Raw genomic sequence first — 16,795 nt, 5'->3', positions numbered from 1 at the left:
TTAGTGAATGTTGACCAGTGAATGCAGAATTACAGCTGATGAAACGAAGTACGTGAGATGAATGGGGAAGTGTACTTGGAAGGGCTGTAAATGAAAGTGGAGACATTGAAGAATTAGGAAGATCCATTTTACACAACATTTTAAATTATAAACCATCGCGATTCAACATGTTGACAATGGGCAGGAAGTACAGCAGCTAGCGCTCTATACTTGAATTCGGGAAGTGCTCGGTTCGAAACTCTTTCTGGGGCACCAGCCGTCCTGACAAAATTATTGGTGATTTTCCTCGGCCCCTCCAGGAAAATGTGGGAATAATATACAATTCTTTATTGGACTCCGTCGTAACACAACATGGCCGTGCCATAGCTCAAGCGGTTAGTCAATGGCTTCCCATCGCGGCAGCCAGGGTTCGATCTCGGGTCTGGTCAAGTGGGATTTATGTTTGACAAAGTGGCGCTGGGGCGGGTTTTCTCAGAGTACTTCGGTTTCCCCTGCCAATCTACCCCTACCAAATTCTCCATCATCATAATTACCCGGGGCAGGATACAACAGGCCAATCAGTGGCCGCCGTGCCGAGTGGACCCAGTTGGACTCCCCCCCACTAAGCGAATTAAAAAAACAACAACACAACATAATGGTCAAGGTTAAAATTACCTTAGCTACATGTTCCACCGCCGGTCACGGTAGCCGAGCGGTCTAAGGCATGCACTGCTTTCGCTAGCTCGGAAGCAGGGATCGTGGGTTCGAATCCCACTCAGGGCGTGGATGTTTAGTTTGTGTGTGTGCGTTTTTCTGTGTTTGTATACAGGTAGAGGCCTTGCGACGAGCTGTTCACCCGCCCAAGGTGTCCTACCGAATGTGTAAGATCTAGAAAAACCGAAGTGAACGGAGAAGTTCATGGAGGTAGGCCTAGGCCCACTGGGGCTGTATTGCCAAGGGGGGGGGGAAATGTTTCACATTTTAAGGCCATCATCGGGTAAACACATGATTACTATATTCACACACTATTGAACTGCAATTGCGATAGTAAAGCTGGACATTTGATAACTGTTACATTAGAAAACATATGGTATAAAAATACAATGCATTATAATATAGTATAATATAGTAATCATGTGTTTGCTTGATGATGGTTTTAAAAGGTGAAACATGTAGCTAAGGTAATTTTAATCTTGTCTATTTTGTTGTTGTGTTACGACGGACTCCGGTAAAAAATTATGTATAAAAACACAACAGGATGCACGAAATGAAAATTATAAATGTGGGGATAATACTTATATTAGGCCACGACTGCTTCCTTCCAGATCCTTTTTAATTCATCATTCACTATTGTTCTATTATTCAATGCTATTAGTCCAAGTTTCCTGTCTAGAAAACCGAGATTAACGGCCGTGGGGATCCGTTGCGCTGACAATGCGACATCCTCTATCCGCTAAAGTTGGCACTAATTTCGCCGACAAGTGGCGGTTGCTCGGTCGGTATAGTTCGCTTGGGGACTCAAGACACGGAGTTTAATTAGTCCGAGTTTCTGACGACGTTGTTAAAAAAATCGTGCTGACAAATTGAAAATATACTTCGAAAATATTTCACAAATTACACAGGACATGGAGCGAGGAATCGGTGAGACGGTGGTGATGATCTTTCGTGCGTCATTCAGGGGCTTCTTCAGTATAACGAGTATATTCCTATGGTGTCGAATATGACTGATAGATTGGAAAGGATTTGGAAGGAAGCGGTCGTGGACTAAACTAGGCGCTATCCAGGCATTTGCCTGGATAAAAAATAAACTCCGTGGCTTGAGTCCGCAAGCGAACTATACCGACCGAGCGACCTCCGCTTGTCGGGGAAGTTAGTGCCAACTTTAGCGGATAGAGGTTGTGACTTGGTCAGCGCAACGGATCCCCACGGCCGTTAATTTCGGTTTTGTAGACCGGAGCCGATATTTCCTTGAAACAGCTCTATCCTCCTTGACTTGATCCCTCTAATTATACTTGGAGAAGAGTACAAGTTATGAAGCTCATTACGCAGTTTTCTCCAACCTCCTGTCACTTCATCCCTCCTGAGCACAAATATTCTCCTCAACACCCTGTTCTCAAACACCCTCAGTCTATGTTCCTCCCTTAATGTCAGAGACCAAGTTTCACACCCATACAGAACCAAAGGCAAAATTATAGTTTTGTATATTTTAATTTTTACGATTTCTCACGGAGACAGGAAGAGGAAATATTCTGGGCTGAATGGTAGAAAGCATTCCCCGAATTCAATTTCCTCTTAATTTTCTCCTAAACCATATTCTGATTTGTTACTGTCGTTCCCGAATATCTGAACTGTGACACATTTTCAAAGGCTCTATTAGGTAACTTTATGTCACGATTGTGCCCTGGGTTCTGGTGACGAGAAAACGCGATCAATAGGAAAGGTAGGTTTTACAAATTCTTCACAATAAATACGAAACATGTATAAAATCAGACTCCAGGTCCATCCGAACGACTTGGCACAAAAACTGCTCGACGACGAAGGAGAAATCAGGAGGTTAAACAGATTCAAACCTTCAGATTTACCCACCAGATTTGAATAATTCAACACTTAACTGCATATCACTAAGCAGTTAAAATAAGTATTGAGCAGGTTCATTGGAACATGCTCACCACGACAAGTTCTCTTTCCTTTTCTATATGTAAACCACAAAATGTACTTATTATCCACACTTAATGGATAGATTGTATAATTATTGGAGTAAAAAAAAAAATACGAAACTTTTTCATTAGAAAAGGAATCCTTTTACACTCCAGCGTATCTTACCTGTAAAACTTCCATCTGTTGTTGGTGTATGTTCTGTCACTGTTACTGTATTTTCATGTATCTTGATATCATTAAAATGCAATGTAACATTTAATGTCGCTTCTGTCACGTTTATAATAACGGTTACTTCTCCATTGAAAGTAAAGTTCCCTTCATATATAAAAGGAATAATCTTTATCGTATACGAGTCTGGAAACACAGCCCTCGGTAGGCGAACGTCTAGTTTCGGAGACTTAGTTGATGGAGTGTGGGGAATGGCGGGCTCTGTAGCGTGCGCGGGCACTACCACCCTGCTGGTACCATTGTGCGCACCGTCCGTGGGATAGGTGCCAGCGGGCTCGTACTCTGCGCAAGAAGCAAATTTGTACACAAGAAGTCCAGTAGCCACTACTGCAGCCAGGAACGCAGCCGCTGTAAGTATTATACCCCAGCGACTCATAACATAACCTCGACGTTTACTAAAAGTGACAGTGGTTCCATCCATCATGGCCAATGCCTCGCGGGACTGGGTCATAGCACGCAGACCTCCCACCTCTAATCTGAAACAACGAGAAATAGAGGTTAGAAACATTAACCGGTGAAATTCAACGGCAAGTCTCTTCGCTTGTTATATAAGCTTTCATACTATTAACTCCCCTTAGAAGCCGTGGTAGAGTAGTCAATATAGCGAATGACTATGGCATGCATGATAGAGGGGTAGGAGTTCGAATCCCGGTAAGGTCAAGAATTTTCTCTTCTCCACGTCATTCAGACTGGCTCTGGGGTACAACCAACTTATCCAATGGAAACCAGGAGAACTTTTCCCGCGGATAAAGCTGCCGGGGAGTGAAACTGATCACTCACCTCCAGCTAGTGCCGAGGTCAAGAAAATGTTGATCTATACATCCACTCCCCCATAAACCTTCATGGTGTAGTGCTCAATTAAGTAAGCGCAGGGACAACTTTACCTTTCTTCTGGAATATAACACCATATAGTCTGGTATAAGTTCAATGAATTTCGGAGGAACATATCGCTGTCATTTTCATAGTAAAAGAGTACTCCAAACAATTGAGCAGCAAGAGGAAGGAGACTTTGCTTGCAGCCTTCTTTCGTCGCCTACTCTCCGATCTTGAAGATGGAGATATAATGCTCCTCCGAAGCATCGATGAATTTCTACCGACTACATGACGTCACATTCCGTAAGATAGTAATCTTCGCAGTCACCGTCCTCAACTCTTTACAGGGGTGAATACTCTAAGGTTTACTCTCCGATGCTGAAGATGTAGCAGAATGTTCGTTCGAAACGTCGGTGAAAATGTACCGGAATACACATCGTCCTAACCCAGAAGATAGTAATTTCCTCGACACCTCTGTGAAAAACTCAAAACTGATATAAGTTTTAATAATTTATTGACGATTCTCGTATTTCCTTTATCAGAAACGGGGTAGGGGGGAATGTGGATGAAGTAACTGGAGCCGTTGTATCCGCAGTGCCACCACATACACCACCTGACTATAGACGGGCGCCGGATGTATATACTTCCTGCGAAACCTCTCCAATTCTCGCACTACGGCAGATCCTGGCCGTTCGTAGATTGTCCCACAGCGCTGGAAAGCAGAGTACAGCGGGCCGGGCTCACTTACCGCAGAAACTACATGTATAAATACTCCACGTACTAGTCTGCGTCCGCCACCTTGCGGAAGGAAATTTTTGTCTGCCCTGCAGAGTCGTTCAAGTTAAAAAAAATATTTTTCAGTTTTAAATTTGGACGATATTAAATTTTAAAATAAGGTCTAAACGTAGGATGGAAGATATTAAAATAGACCTTAAGAGAGATAGGATGGGGTAGTATGGACTGGATTCATCTGGCTAAGGATAGGGACCAGGGGAGTTCTTTTGTGAAAGCGTTAATAAAATTTTGGATTCGAAAATGTTGGGAAATTCTGGAGTAGATGAGCGACTGGCCGCTTCTAAAGAAGGGCTCATATCCACCGAGTTAGGTAGTTAAAAGTTAAAATTAAATTAAAATCGTTATAATTAACGCTTGCGGGTTCGAGTCCCGTTGAGGTGGATTTTTTCAGTTCACCTAATTCTTCCAGCCCTGGGGTCGACTCAGCCTCTAACAGAAATGAGTACCACGAATTTTCCTGGAAGGTAAAGGGCGGCCGGCGCGTAAGGTTGACAACCAATTTTCTAGAGAAAATGTGGGAGACTCCACGTCTCACAACCCTCTGAAACTTCACGGCCTGTTACAGGGATAATTTATATTCTTCTTATAATTAATGCTCCCATTGTTATTATGGCTGCACTTCAGCTTAGGTTCTGATGTGCTATGGAGTTTCTTATTCAAGTATCCGCGATGGTCGTCCTCTTCAGCCTTGAATTATTTTCTTTCCCTGGCGTATAAATAAAAAAATGCCTTATGATGATGATGATGATGATGATACTTGAAAGTCTAATTTTGCTTATTATATTTCTGTTTTCAGAAGATGCATAAATTTATAGGGATGTTTTCACTGAGTGGAAGGATACAATTCATGAATCTATTTTCTCCTTCCGTAAACCATTTGCGAGACTGAAAAGAACGGATTTATATTGAATAAATTTCACTGATTCTCTGCAGTCCGCGGGTCGGTTAATTTGCTGCTGGCCCTCACCGGCACAGCAAAGCTTGATTTCGGGTCCCGTCGGGACGTATGACCACATTTTTTTTTCTTTCCAAAACTTTGACGTGTTTTGAAATGGGGCCTCCTCTTCTACGATCTTAAGCGTTTCACAAATGTTGGTTTCTCCTTTCTACTGGGGTGACTCGAGCGGGCCGTCACTCGCCAGTTTTCCCTCTGTCTGTCTCTGTCTCTCTCTCTGACACACACACATCTCCTGCGCCTCTATCTGTACTCCTGATATAAAATTGATTAAATATTGTGACATGTTGCGCAACGGAGGACCCCTACCTCCCCAGCGGCACGTGGCGGTAACGTAGCGCCGGTAATAGGCGAGTCATCACCCCGCCACTCTCCCCGCGGAGCCGAAGTTAGCCGAGTTCCCGCAACCTGGTAGCTACGCAACGCGAGTCAACAGCGGTGACGTCACCAAGGGATATCGCGGTTGCTAGGCAGCAGTCAACAACTCCGGACAGCGTTGCTAGCAACACGGCACCAGACGACAATGGTCCGGAACGAGGCTACATAAGGAGCGGCGAAGGCTATTCACAGTGAGTCCTCGAGCTACCTCCGAGTTAGTTCCGAGCAAGCCTACGAGTCGAGTTGACATATAGCAGCAGTCGCGATAAGAAGACCCGAACGCGTGGTTACAAGATTTTATGTGACAGTGTGCGATAACTAAGTCAGCGAGCGGAAGACTTATTGTGTGCTTTCGAGACTTAGTGAGTGCTGTAGTACAGTTATATTTGGAGTGTGTTATCAACAGTCCTCAAGGCAGCAGCCTGCGAGCAGAGTTGGAATCTAGCCAGCGGCGTGTTACGAGTGAAAGTGTGTAATTCAGGGAGACTTGTATAGCTCCCGCGTTATTAATACGTGAAGACTACTGAAGATAGTGTGAAGAGATTTGGTTGTAGGGTTTGTAAAGTGTGGAAACCCGTAACATTGTTATAATTAATTGTAGCCGTTACTTATAGGTTGTTAAATAAACCAATTAACGATCTCTACGGCGTATTCAGTAACGAAACACGTTACAATATTGAAGAAATTAATAAAAATAGCGAGTCTTGCCATGAACAAAAACAAATGCTTATCAACAGTACCTGTCCTTTGCGTTTCCATAGAAACTGAGATAAAGCTCATAATACACAACACAACATCACTGCGTGTATACCCAGTAAAGGTAACAGGGGAAAGTTTAGCTATTGGAGAGGAAGATATAGGTATCTACGAAGAGAATGATATATATATATATATATAACAAACTGGGAGACATTTCGAAGCGAGATAAAAGGAACATATCCTCGACGTCGAATACAGTAATAACGACACCAAATATGCAAAACGTAGCCTGAACGTATGGAATGAATATAGAAAAATGGGCGTTGCATGAACGACCAGAAACAATTTTAGATTATGCACAAATTTAACAAGGAAGGATGAAACGAAAATGGGATTAACAGTAAATGAACAGTACATTAATCAAAACAACACACTTCTCGAACTCACAGAAACAGCTGAACATCAGTGACGATAAGTACGGAATATAGAGTCAGTGGTTTACAGGCCACGATCCGGGAGGCACTGAAGATGGGTGACAAGCTGAAACGAGTCTGGCAGCGAATTTCTACAGAAATTATGATACGTGTAGATGTAAAAGGTAAAGTTGTCCCCGTGCGTAACTAATTAAGCACTGCGCCAACAAGACCTATGCAGAGATCCACATATTCTCGGCCTCGGTAATAGCTGGAAGTGAGCCGTCAGCTTCACGCCTCTGCCGCGCTTTACCCCGGGGGAAAGAGCCCCCGGTACCCGTTGAATAGGAGGCTGGGTGGGCCCTAGAAGCGGTCCGGACATGAAGAGTAAAATCATGCCCCTACTGTGACTCGAACTCCGAACCCTTGTCCGTCCACCCCGTAGCCAGTCACTATAGCGACTGCGCTATCTCTGTTCACGTGTAGATGAACAAGAACTTATCTTACAGTCTAGAAATGTTATACGCAATAACGTATCGCCGTGCGTATTCGGCAACTTCTTCGTCACATATGTTACGCGGACGAGTATAAATGCAGGTATTCCTCTCCATCCACATCTCGCAGAGAGAGGCTAAATTCCATTTCTCAAGAGATGCGTTACACAGTAACATTTGTAATTACATTGAACTCTCTGAGCCAGCAGTGCAAATTATGAATACATTACGAGTAAATCATTTAAGGTAAGGTAAGTGTAGAGGCACTATGCTACAAGGCGGAAGATCCCGGTTTGGAGTCCCGATGAGGTCATTGATTTTTTTTTTTTCCAATTTACCTAATCCTTCCAGCCGCACTATGGCCCTAGTGTCGACTCAGCCTCTAACAGAAATGAGTACCAGAAATCTTCCTGGGGGTTAAGGGCGGCAGGTGCATAAAGCTCACAATCTCACCGCCATCTATAAGCCGATATTCTAGAACATGTGGGAGCCTCGACGTCTCACAAACCTATCGACCTCCACGACCTGTTACAAAGACAGCTTTATCTTTTACCTTTCAAGGCAATGTTGAGTTGTCCCTGTTCTTAATTAACTCACACATTTGAGAGTGAATGCACAGCTCTGTCATTCTTGACCTCGACACTACACGGAGATGAGTAGTCAGCTTCACGCCCCGGCAGCCTTAACCCCGGGAAAAGAGCCACCGGTATCCATTGGATAGGAAGCTGTGTGGGCCTCAGAACCGGTCTGGACGCTGTGGAAAAACAATCCGTCCCCTGCCATCAAATCCATTAATCAGAATAATCAAATTAATTTTTCACTTAATAATTTCTCTGGAGAGTTCAATGCCCGACCTGATACTAGAAGAGGAAATCGGTGATTACCTAAGGCAGATATAAATGACGTAGCAAAGAAAGCTCGAAAATAAGGGCTATAATTCGAGTTGCGGTTAGCTTAATATTTTGAAGCGGAATGGCGGAATGCTTCGGGCTAGACGCTGGCCGCGTGCACCAGTTTCCTGTGTTTAACGATGTACTGTAACTGTACTTCTAATCAGAATCGTGCCTGAGTTCAAGCGTCACTCCGGAAACTGACGTAGTGGGAACAGAAACAAAACTACAAACAAAACTGAACTTGAAATTACATGGCAGCGAGTAACAAGAAACCTTTTCGCCGCGGAATTCTCCCGTCCATAGACAAAGGAGAACAAACAGGGTCTGCACTAGAACCCGATCTGGACATCGTGTCGAATAGAAGAAAAAAGTATTCGCCTCTCAGAAATAATGTCCTTTTATCTCCTCATTCAACCAGACACTTCACTGAGCAACTGCCTGTTTCTCATGCAGCCCTCCCTAATTAAATTTATTAAAATTAAGCTTCATTGTTCACTAAGCCACTATAATTTTTTTTAATTATACATCAATATTATTATGGCGACACACGTTAGAGTAATTGGTTAAAGCACTATACTACAAGCCAGAAGGTCGCAGATTCGATTCCCGATGAGCTCACTGGAATTTTCAAATGACTTCATCCTTCCAGCTGCACTATGGCCCTAGTTTCGACTCTGTAACAGATATGAGTATCAGGAATCTTCCCGGGGGGTAAAGCGTGCACGGCGCGTGACGCTAACAATCTCACAACCATCTGAGAGCCGATTATCTAGAGAAAATGTGGGAGCCTCGACGTCTCACAACCCTATGGGCCTTCACGGCCTGGTACAAGGATAGCTTTACTTTTTTCACTTTTACCAATAGTATGAATTTCACAGATATATTTAAGTTCTTGTTACTTTCTTCAATATTAATACTGTAACGTTTTCAAATTGAAGTTTCAGATCAACACTTTTGGGCCAACCAAAGAATAAACATCAAATTTCCCCCACTCCTCCTCCTAGCAGCTACCTCCTCTCAGCATGCCCATCCCAATTCTCGTCAATGACCACAATAGAGGCTCTCTTTCTTTGAGGTTAGGTTTGTTATATCAGGAGCCTTTGCTGTTGACAGAAGGGACGTGTGAAGCGTGGGCAGAATTGAGGAGCAGGCTGCAGAATTTAACTCCCAATACAGGCGTTCATTCTTTCGATGACTCATATATAGTCTAAAGTAAGATTTCAATTTCGACCTGTAGTCCTAAAAATATTGTGTAAAATCAGTCAAGTTTGAAAAAGAAAAGCCAAATTCGACTCGAGCTTTAGGTAAATTAAGACAGATTTCGATAAAAATTCGTATTCAGTAGACAAATTCTTAACGTGCCATACTTCGTAAAAATCCTTTCAATAATTAAGATGTGTTTGTTTTATGCACTCTGGACAAATGAAAAGTACGAGGGACCTAAAGCTGTGTAATTTGTCAGATTATTTTTAAGAACTATAAGTTTGACACTGTGCCTTCAAGCGATAGTTTTAATATCCTGGGTAGATACAACTTTTACTTCTATAAAAGCTATTTACAGGGTTTTTATTAAGCTCTATTCTTTGGCCGCGCCATAGCTCAAGCGGTTAGTCGCTGGCTTTCCACCGCGGCGGCCCGGGTTCGATCCCGGGTCTGGTCAAGTGGGATTTGTGGTGGACAAAGTGGTGCTGGGGCAGGTTTTCTCCTAGTACTTCGGTTTCCCCTGCCAATCTTCATTCCACCAATTGCTCCACAATCACTCTCACCTATCATCTTGGGCAGGTACATTAGGCCAGAAGTGGCCGCAGTACAAGGGACTTAGTCCCACCCCACTAGCAAAACAAAAGCTCTATTCTTTACTGCAGGCAACAGTCTTTCAAACCAACAAAGTCACCAACTTCCAACGGAAGAACAAATTCGAAAATTAAAGCTTAGAGGCCTCTTAGAAGCTCACTTCATGGATAAAGGCGAGACTTTTAACCTCCTCCCCCCAGAGCCCAGAATATATTTTCGCCTTCACAGACATCCTGTAATTTGTCATATAATGTATTCATGATATACTTAATGATGCTATAAATACCTCAGACAATATGGCGCCGAATTATATCATTATTCTTAATTAATAAATTGGATAGAATGCAAGACACTACCCCGACATTTTGTCTGGAGGGACTGAGTAAGAAAGCAAGAAATCCTCAGTCGCGACAGACGAGATCCCACCAGAGATTCCAAAGGACATCTTCCGTTACTAAGAGTCCTACCGTCTGGGACATAACGCCGTGAAGACAGTTTATTCTTTGACCCCGAAGATGTTGGCTACATGTTCCTCCGAAAGGTCGGTTGACTGTCGAGGGACTACACGGAATTATGTCCCCATTCATAACCACTGAGGTGAGGACCTCATGTCCTGCATCATCTATTACTATTTCGTGTTAATTCCTGTCTGTATGCATTGGCCAGGATGACAGGAGATTGGATTTGTGAGCCCTAGAGAGAATTATACAGAGAGGAGAAACAATTGTTGTAGTTGATAGAGAAAAGAGAACTGTGAAAGAGAAGGTAAGAATAAGGATTCAGACGAAGGAGACAGTATGTGAGAAGTGACATGTAACTAGGGAGAAATAAACGGGAAAACTATAAGGAGAAAACAAAAACAAAACAAAATCCGTGATTTTAGTCCACAAGCGTATACCGACCGAGCGGCCGCTGCTTGTCGCCGAAATTAGTGCCAAATTCAGCGGATAGAGGCTGTCGCGTGGTCAACGCAATGAATCTTCACGGCCATTAATTTCGGTTTTCTACACCGGAGCCGCTATTTCCTTGAAATACCTCTTCAATTATAAAATATAAAGAGAAAATGGAAAAAAAATTGTTACAGACACTGGAAAGCGACGCACAGGAATGCAGATAACTTGCTAGAGGTGTTAATAAAATATTAATAAAAAAGGAAAGCAGGAAGACAAAAAATGAACACGACAAACTCTGCCTTGGCTTCCTGGTGCAACAAAACCTAAACTTATAACTCGCTTTCGGTCTCCTAAACAGGCACACTGAATAGTCACGATTACGGTCTTATAGGATGTCACACCGAGCAGTTTGGTAGACACGTATTCACGATTCGGAGCAACTTTCATCCAATTACACTGAAATCTAGCTCCGTTTCAAGCCTGGTTTCCGGATGCAACAGATTGTCAACTTACATATCGGTAGGCCGCGCCATAGCTCAAGCGGTTAGTCGCTGGCTTCCCACCGCGTCGGCCCGGGTTCGATCCCGGGTCTGGTCAAATGGGATTTGTGGTGGACAAAGTGGTGCTGGGGCAAATTTTCTCCGAGTACTTCGGTTTCTCCTGCCAATCTTCATTCCACCAACTGCTCCACAATCACCCTCACCTATCGTCTGGGGCTGGTACAATAGGCCAGAAGTGGCCGCAGTACAAGGTACTTAGTCCCACCCCACTAGCAATAAAAAGATAATATTTCGGCTTTCAAATTTCAATTTCGTACGTTTTCCTATGTGCGCAGATTTACTTACTTCGTGGAGTTTAAAATTAATTACGGGCTCAAGTAGTTGAAATGTTCGGAATAAGATAAAAGTTACCTCATTTAAGAAATTGGAAACTTGCCACTCTTTCCATACATCTGCTTCTGCACCTCTAAACTAAATTGTACAGTGCTCATTACTTTCTATTTGTAATTTATATTTGCATTAATCGGAATACAAATGGTTGGAAGTGACTTGCAAGAAATATATATAAAAATACTGTAACAGAGACTTTACTCATGCTGTGCGTTGAGACTGCATTTTCTGTGCTACTTATCTATCTATCTTTATTCCGAATGCCCCCACTTGGAGCATAGGGCATCCGTGAAACGCTTTGTTTTACTTCAGTTTCTTAATCTTGCAGACAGTCAGTAGGACACCTTGGACGGGGGATCAGCCTTGTCGCAAGGCCGCTACCTTCACAGGACAACACAAACACAGAATAAACGCACACAAACATCCATGCCTTGAGTGGAATTCGAACCCACGATCCCGGCTTCCGAGCGAGCGAAGACAGTGCATGCCTTAGACCGCTCGGCTACCGTGACCGGCAGTGTATAAGAATAATATATAAGAATTCAGTTCGTACCTCACAGGAAACAGATCCGAACCCACGATCCCGGCTTCCGAGCGAGCGAAGACAGTTCATGCCTTAGACCGCTCGGCTACCGTGACCGGCAGTGTATAAGAATAATATATAAGAATTCAGTTCGTACCTCACAGGAAACAGATCCGAACCCACGATCCCGGCTTCCGAGCGAGCGAAGACAGTACATGCCTTGGAACGCGCGTCCACTTTGATCCGCATTTTCTACTCTAATCTGTGTATATTCCTTGTCTAAATCATCTTTGATGGTGCATCATTAACAGATAGTGAAATAGATGTTTACGTCATCATTAGGGAATTATTATTTATTCAACATAAGATAAGAACCAAGACCACCAAACAGATCTCATTGAACACACAGGAATATCTTCCATAATATTATCCATTTAATGTATAGCTTACTCTCAAAGACGTTTCAAAGTACAAATGGAAGACAACGTGGCATGCAGCTCCTCCCAAGCAAATATACGTAAAATGAATAGTACTTTGTAAACATATCGTATCTTGTCCGCAGGACAGAACAAAGCAGAACTGAAGACAAATGAACATTTCGCCCGTAACGGAGCTTTAAAACGGATTAGAACGAAGGTCACATCGTCTCTCAGGTGCTTTAAGTTGTCAGAGTCACACCTCGGTCGCATTTAACTCTCGAAAGAAATATCTCTGAGTGAGATCATGAGGCATTCTACACGTGCCAACGGAAGGAAAATTCTCTCAATGCGCGTTTCGAGATTCGAACCAAATTCACAGTGCTTTTTTTTTTAATGCTAGTGGAGTGGGACTAAGTCCCTTGTACTGCGGCCACTTCTGGCCTATTGTACCAGCCCCAGATGATAGGTGAGGGTGATTGTGGAGCAGTTGGTGGAATGAAGATTGGCAGGGGAAACCGAAGTACTCGGAGAAAACCCGCCCCAGCGCCACTTTGTCCACCACAAATTCCACTTGACCAGACCCAGGATCGAACCCGGGCTCTCGCGGTGGGAAACCATCGACTAACCGCTTGAGCTTTGGCGCAGCCTCTTCACAGTGCTTTATCAATATACGCGAATTCTCTTCCTTGGATTATCTTTCGACACTTTCAACAGCTTAACTGCATACAATCGGATGGTAGGATAACACTTTTAGATTAATGACGAACTCCAAAGGATAACAGAAGAGGATAATCGAAATTCGTCCCTGGGTCGTATAAAAAGGGTGTCTACATGCAAATCGTGTATAATCAAAACCGCATTAAATTAACCAGAGCTGAACATGTGTTTTTAACGATTCTGTAAGACTAAAATAATCTCGAATGCAGAAGAGACTAAGGAAAACCACGAAAAATCTCAGGACAGACCGTATCCCCGGCATTAGAACATTTCATGAATGTGAGGCAAGAGAATGCCGTGTCTTTTCGTTCCGAGGAAGGTCACCTCATATTAACTCCCCGTTTTTAACTAAGGCATGTATATAATAGCTTAAATAACGAAAGCTTGTATGGTCGCCTTCTCGTGTCGTTCGCCAAATTACTGTGTACTATCTGAAATTAATTTATTGGCATTAGCCTCCCCCCTCCCTACTAAAATACCTGAACTAAGGTGTATTACGACGCGAATACCGGTTAACTAACTTTCTAATGGTGAAACTGTGTCCCATACCGAACACAATGCAATTACACTTACCACCCCTTCTCTTCCAGCACTGGTATTTCTAGCAGAGTTCATGTGATTACGTATCGTAACGTAACGAAAAGAGGTTACAACCAGGAACAAATTAGCACTGTAAGAATTTTGTGGAATTTACAGAATAATAACAACAACTACGTCGATTGATTTTGAAATATATTTATTAAGCCAGTGCAGAAAAATCTCCAATGAAAATTTGGAAACTATTATGGTTTGTGTTGGTTACTTACATTCCACGTCTCTAGGTTCTTTGAACACAACGTTATGGCGCAGGATAAATAAATAAAATTGTGTTCCCGCAATAAGACGACCTAACAGTTTGTATAAATAAACTTTAACTTACTATTAGTAACTACTCGAACATAAGCCGAGATATCTTGAAATAAAATGAAAAATACATTTTAATCCATAATGTAACGTAATTAAGTTGCCATGATGACCGTAAAAAAATACGAAATTTACGCATTACTGGCGTCATGACCCGAGTGTTTTTCAGAAGAAGAAAAGCTAGTGAAACATTTTTGTCTTTTCCAATTGATTCACGACGCGCCGTCCGCGAGAGACTGGCGGGGGAAGGATGGAGATTACGTCCATGTATGTGGGATTACGTAACATGCATTAGTAGAATCAGTATGAATTCTGAAAGCAGCAAGATAAAGCTATCTTTGTGATATGCCGTTAGAGTGTGCGGTAGTATAGATCCATGCAATGTCAACATCGGGGTTAGTGGAAGTTGAGTCATCAGATTTAACTTCTGACCTCACCCGATGGAAAGAGGCCCTAGTGTATCTGTTGGTTAGAAAGTTGGGTCGACCTCAGTTCCATTCTGGACTCTGTCGAGAAGACAAACTCCTACCCCTTCCGGAAATCGAAACCCCATTTCCGGCTCGTCGAGTGAGTAGCCTACTGACAGATATTTCTGCTCGTTTTGGTATTGCAAAGGCTGCAGAGGGAAGCGGAAGTGAGTCTTATACACATTTATCGCCTTAATATTATTAGTGGTAAATTCTCGAGTTCCACTTTCTGGAATATAACGTCATGGAGTCCGTTGAAAGTGAATGTACATTTTCGAGGAACCTGTGAGCCTCCACTGCCTGTTACAGAGACAGATTTACCTTTTCACATTTCTGCCCTATTCAAGCTTTATTCATACTCAGTTCCATTTTGAAAAAAATAATTGTATATGTGGATCTATACATCCCCCCCCATATGTCTTCGTGGTGTAGTGTTTAATTAGTTACGCACAGGGACAAATATTTTAATTTTTTCAATTTACCTAATCCTTCCAGCCGCACTATGGCCCTGGGGTCTACTAAAACTTTAACAGAAATGAGTACCAGGAATTATTTAAATAATGTTCCTGGGGAGAAAGCGCGGCCGGCGTGTAAGGCTGACAACCTTACCGCCATCTTTAAGTCGATTGTATAGATAACGTGGGAGCCTCAACGTCTCGCAACCCTATGGGCCTTCACGGCCTGTTACAGGAATAGATTTACTTACTTACAGGGACATTTATATTTTTAACTTACCATCGAAAAATATCGTCTTTTATCAGTTATCATGCCCATTTATGGTTAATCCTTCCTTCTTAATATCTTAGATCTGCAGACAATCTTAGTTTACGTTTACGATGCGATAAATTCAATCAAATTCAGCCTTCAGACCAAACTCCTTTCACCCTTTTGTCTGAAGGTTTATTTTTATATCTTGGTCGGCATATATTTCGACCCAAGAATGGTGAATAAAGATACACTTTCCACTCTCGGGCACTCAATATTCAAGGTAATCACGCTTTGATTTATATGTGGCCAAGATTTTGAAGATAACTAGGTCAGAGAAAAGAAGCCTTGGTAAGGAGCCAATATCACAAAATAAAAGCCCATAAAGTCAGTTGTTGCGAAACGTATACACATACTAGCATACCAAGAGTTCATTCATTTGAACTATTACTGAATTTGNTCGCTTGCAGATTTACCTATACTTTTTCTTCAACCCTGAAGATGGGGGCGATACGTTCCTCCGAAACGTCGGTTAACACCACATATACACGGCGCCAAATCCCAGAAGACTTCTTTCTTTAATGAAATATGTTAAGGAAATTATGACATAGAAGCTATTCAGCTTATTTTCCACCATGAGAAAATTATGGCCAGAAATATTGGGTCTGTCCATCGTCCAGCATTCTAGAAGATAGAAAACACGACGTTTCGGAAACTGGATCTGTATCCGTTCTCAGTTGATGGGGGAGACCTCTACTCTGTTGGGTTCCTTAGAAAGAGCTAACCTCAATCACTGGACAACCCCTGTTCACAGTTCAGATCAGTTGGTCTTGGCGACAACCCCTTGAGACTCACGACCAGAATTGTTATTTTCAAACTGAACACTTGGGGGTCCAGTCCTCATGTAACATCCGATCGTCAGAGAGGGTCTGTCGTTTACAACTGCTGCTGGGCCTCGCCAGCGCAATCATTCTCAGGTCCCAATACCACGGGACTCATGACCACATTTTACCTACTCAGATTCAAAACTCCTCCCAACCTGGAGGGCGAAGTCCCGTATTTATATCCCCCAGAAATAGGATGGCCCTGTTATACACCCTGGCACTGCATTCCATTTTCGTCGCCTCCTACGACTCACAGAGTCACGGTGAAGGTATCCTACCCGAACTACACCTGTCA

The 16,795-nt window shown here is 42.9% G+C and overlaps 1 protein-coding gene across 2 annotated transcripts in view; it reads right to left on the bottom strand.

Annotated features, from left to right (window-relative positions):
- Positions 1–16,795, bottom strand: part of LOC111862363 (aminopeptidase N) — a 93,014-nt gene that overhangs the window by 24,718 nt on the left and 51,501 nt on the right. For both annotated transcript variants that reach the window (XM_023847679.2, XM_023847678.2), the window contains exon 2: positions 2,803–3,341. In XM_023847679.2, the coding sequence (XP_023703447.1) occupies positions 2,803–3,316 (514 nt within the window). In that variant the 5' untranslated portion in view covers positions 3,317–3,341. The remainder of the gene's footprint in view (positions 1–2,802; positions 3,342–16,795) is intronic.

The sequence above is a fragment of the Cryptotermes secundus genome, unplaced genomic scaffold, assembly GCF_002891405.2.
Source record: "Cryptotermes secundus unplaced genomic scaffold, Csec_1.0 scaffold550, whole genome shotgun sequence".
NCBI lineage: Eukaryota > Metazoa > Arthropoda > Insecta > Blattodea > Kalotermitidae > Cryptotermes > Cryptotermes secundus.
This window is presented reverse-complemented; position numbering and strand designations above follow the sequence as displayed.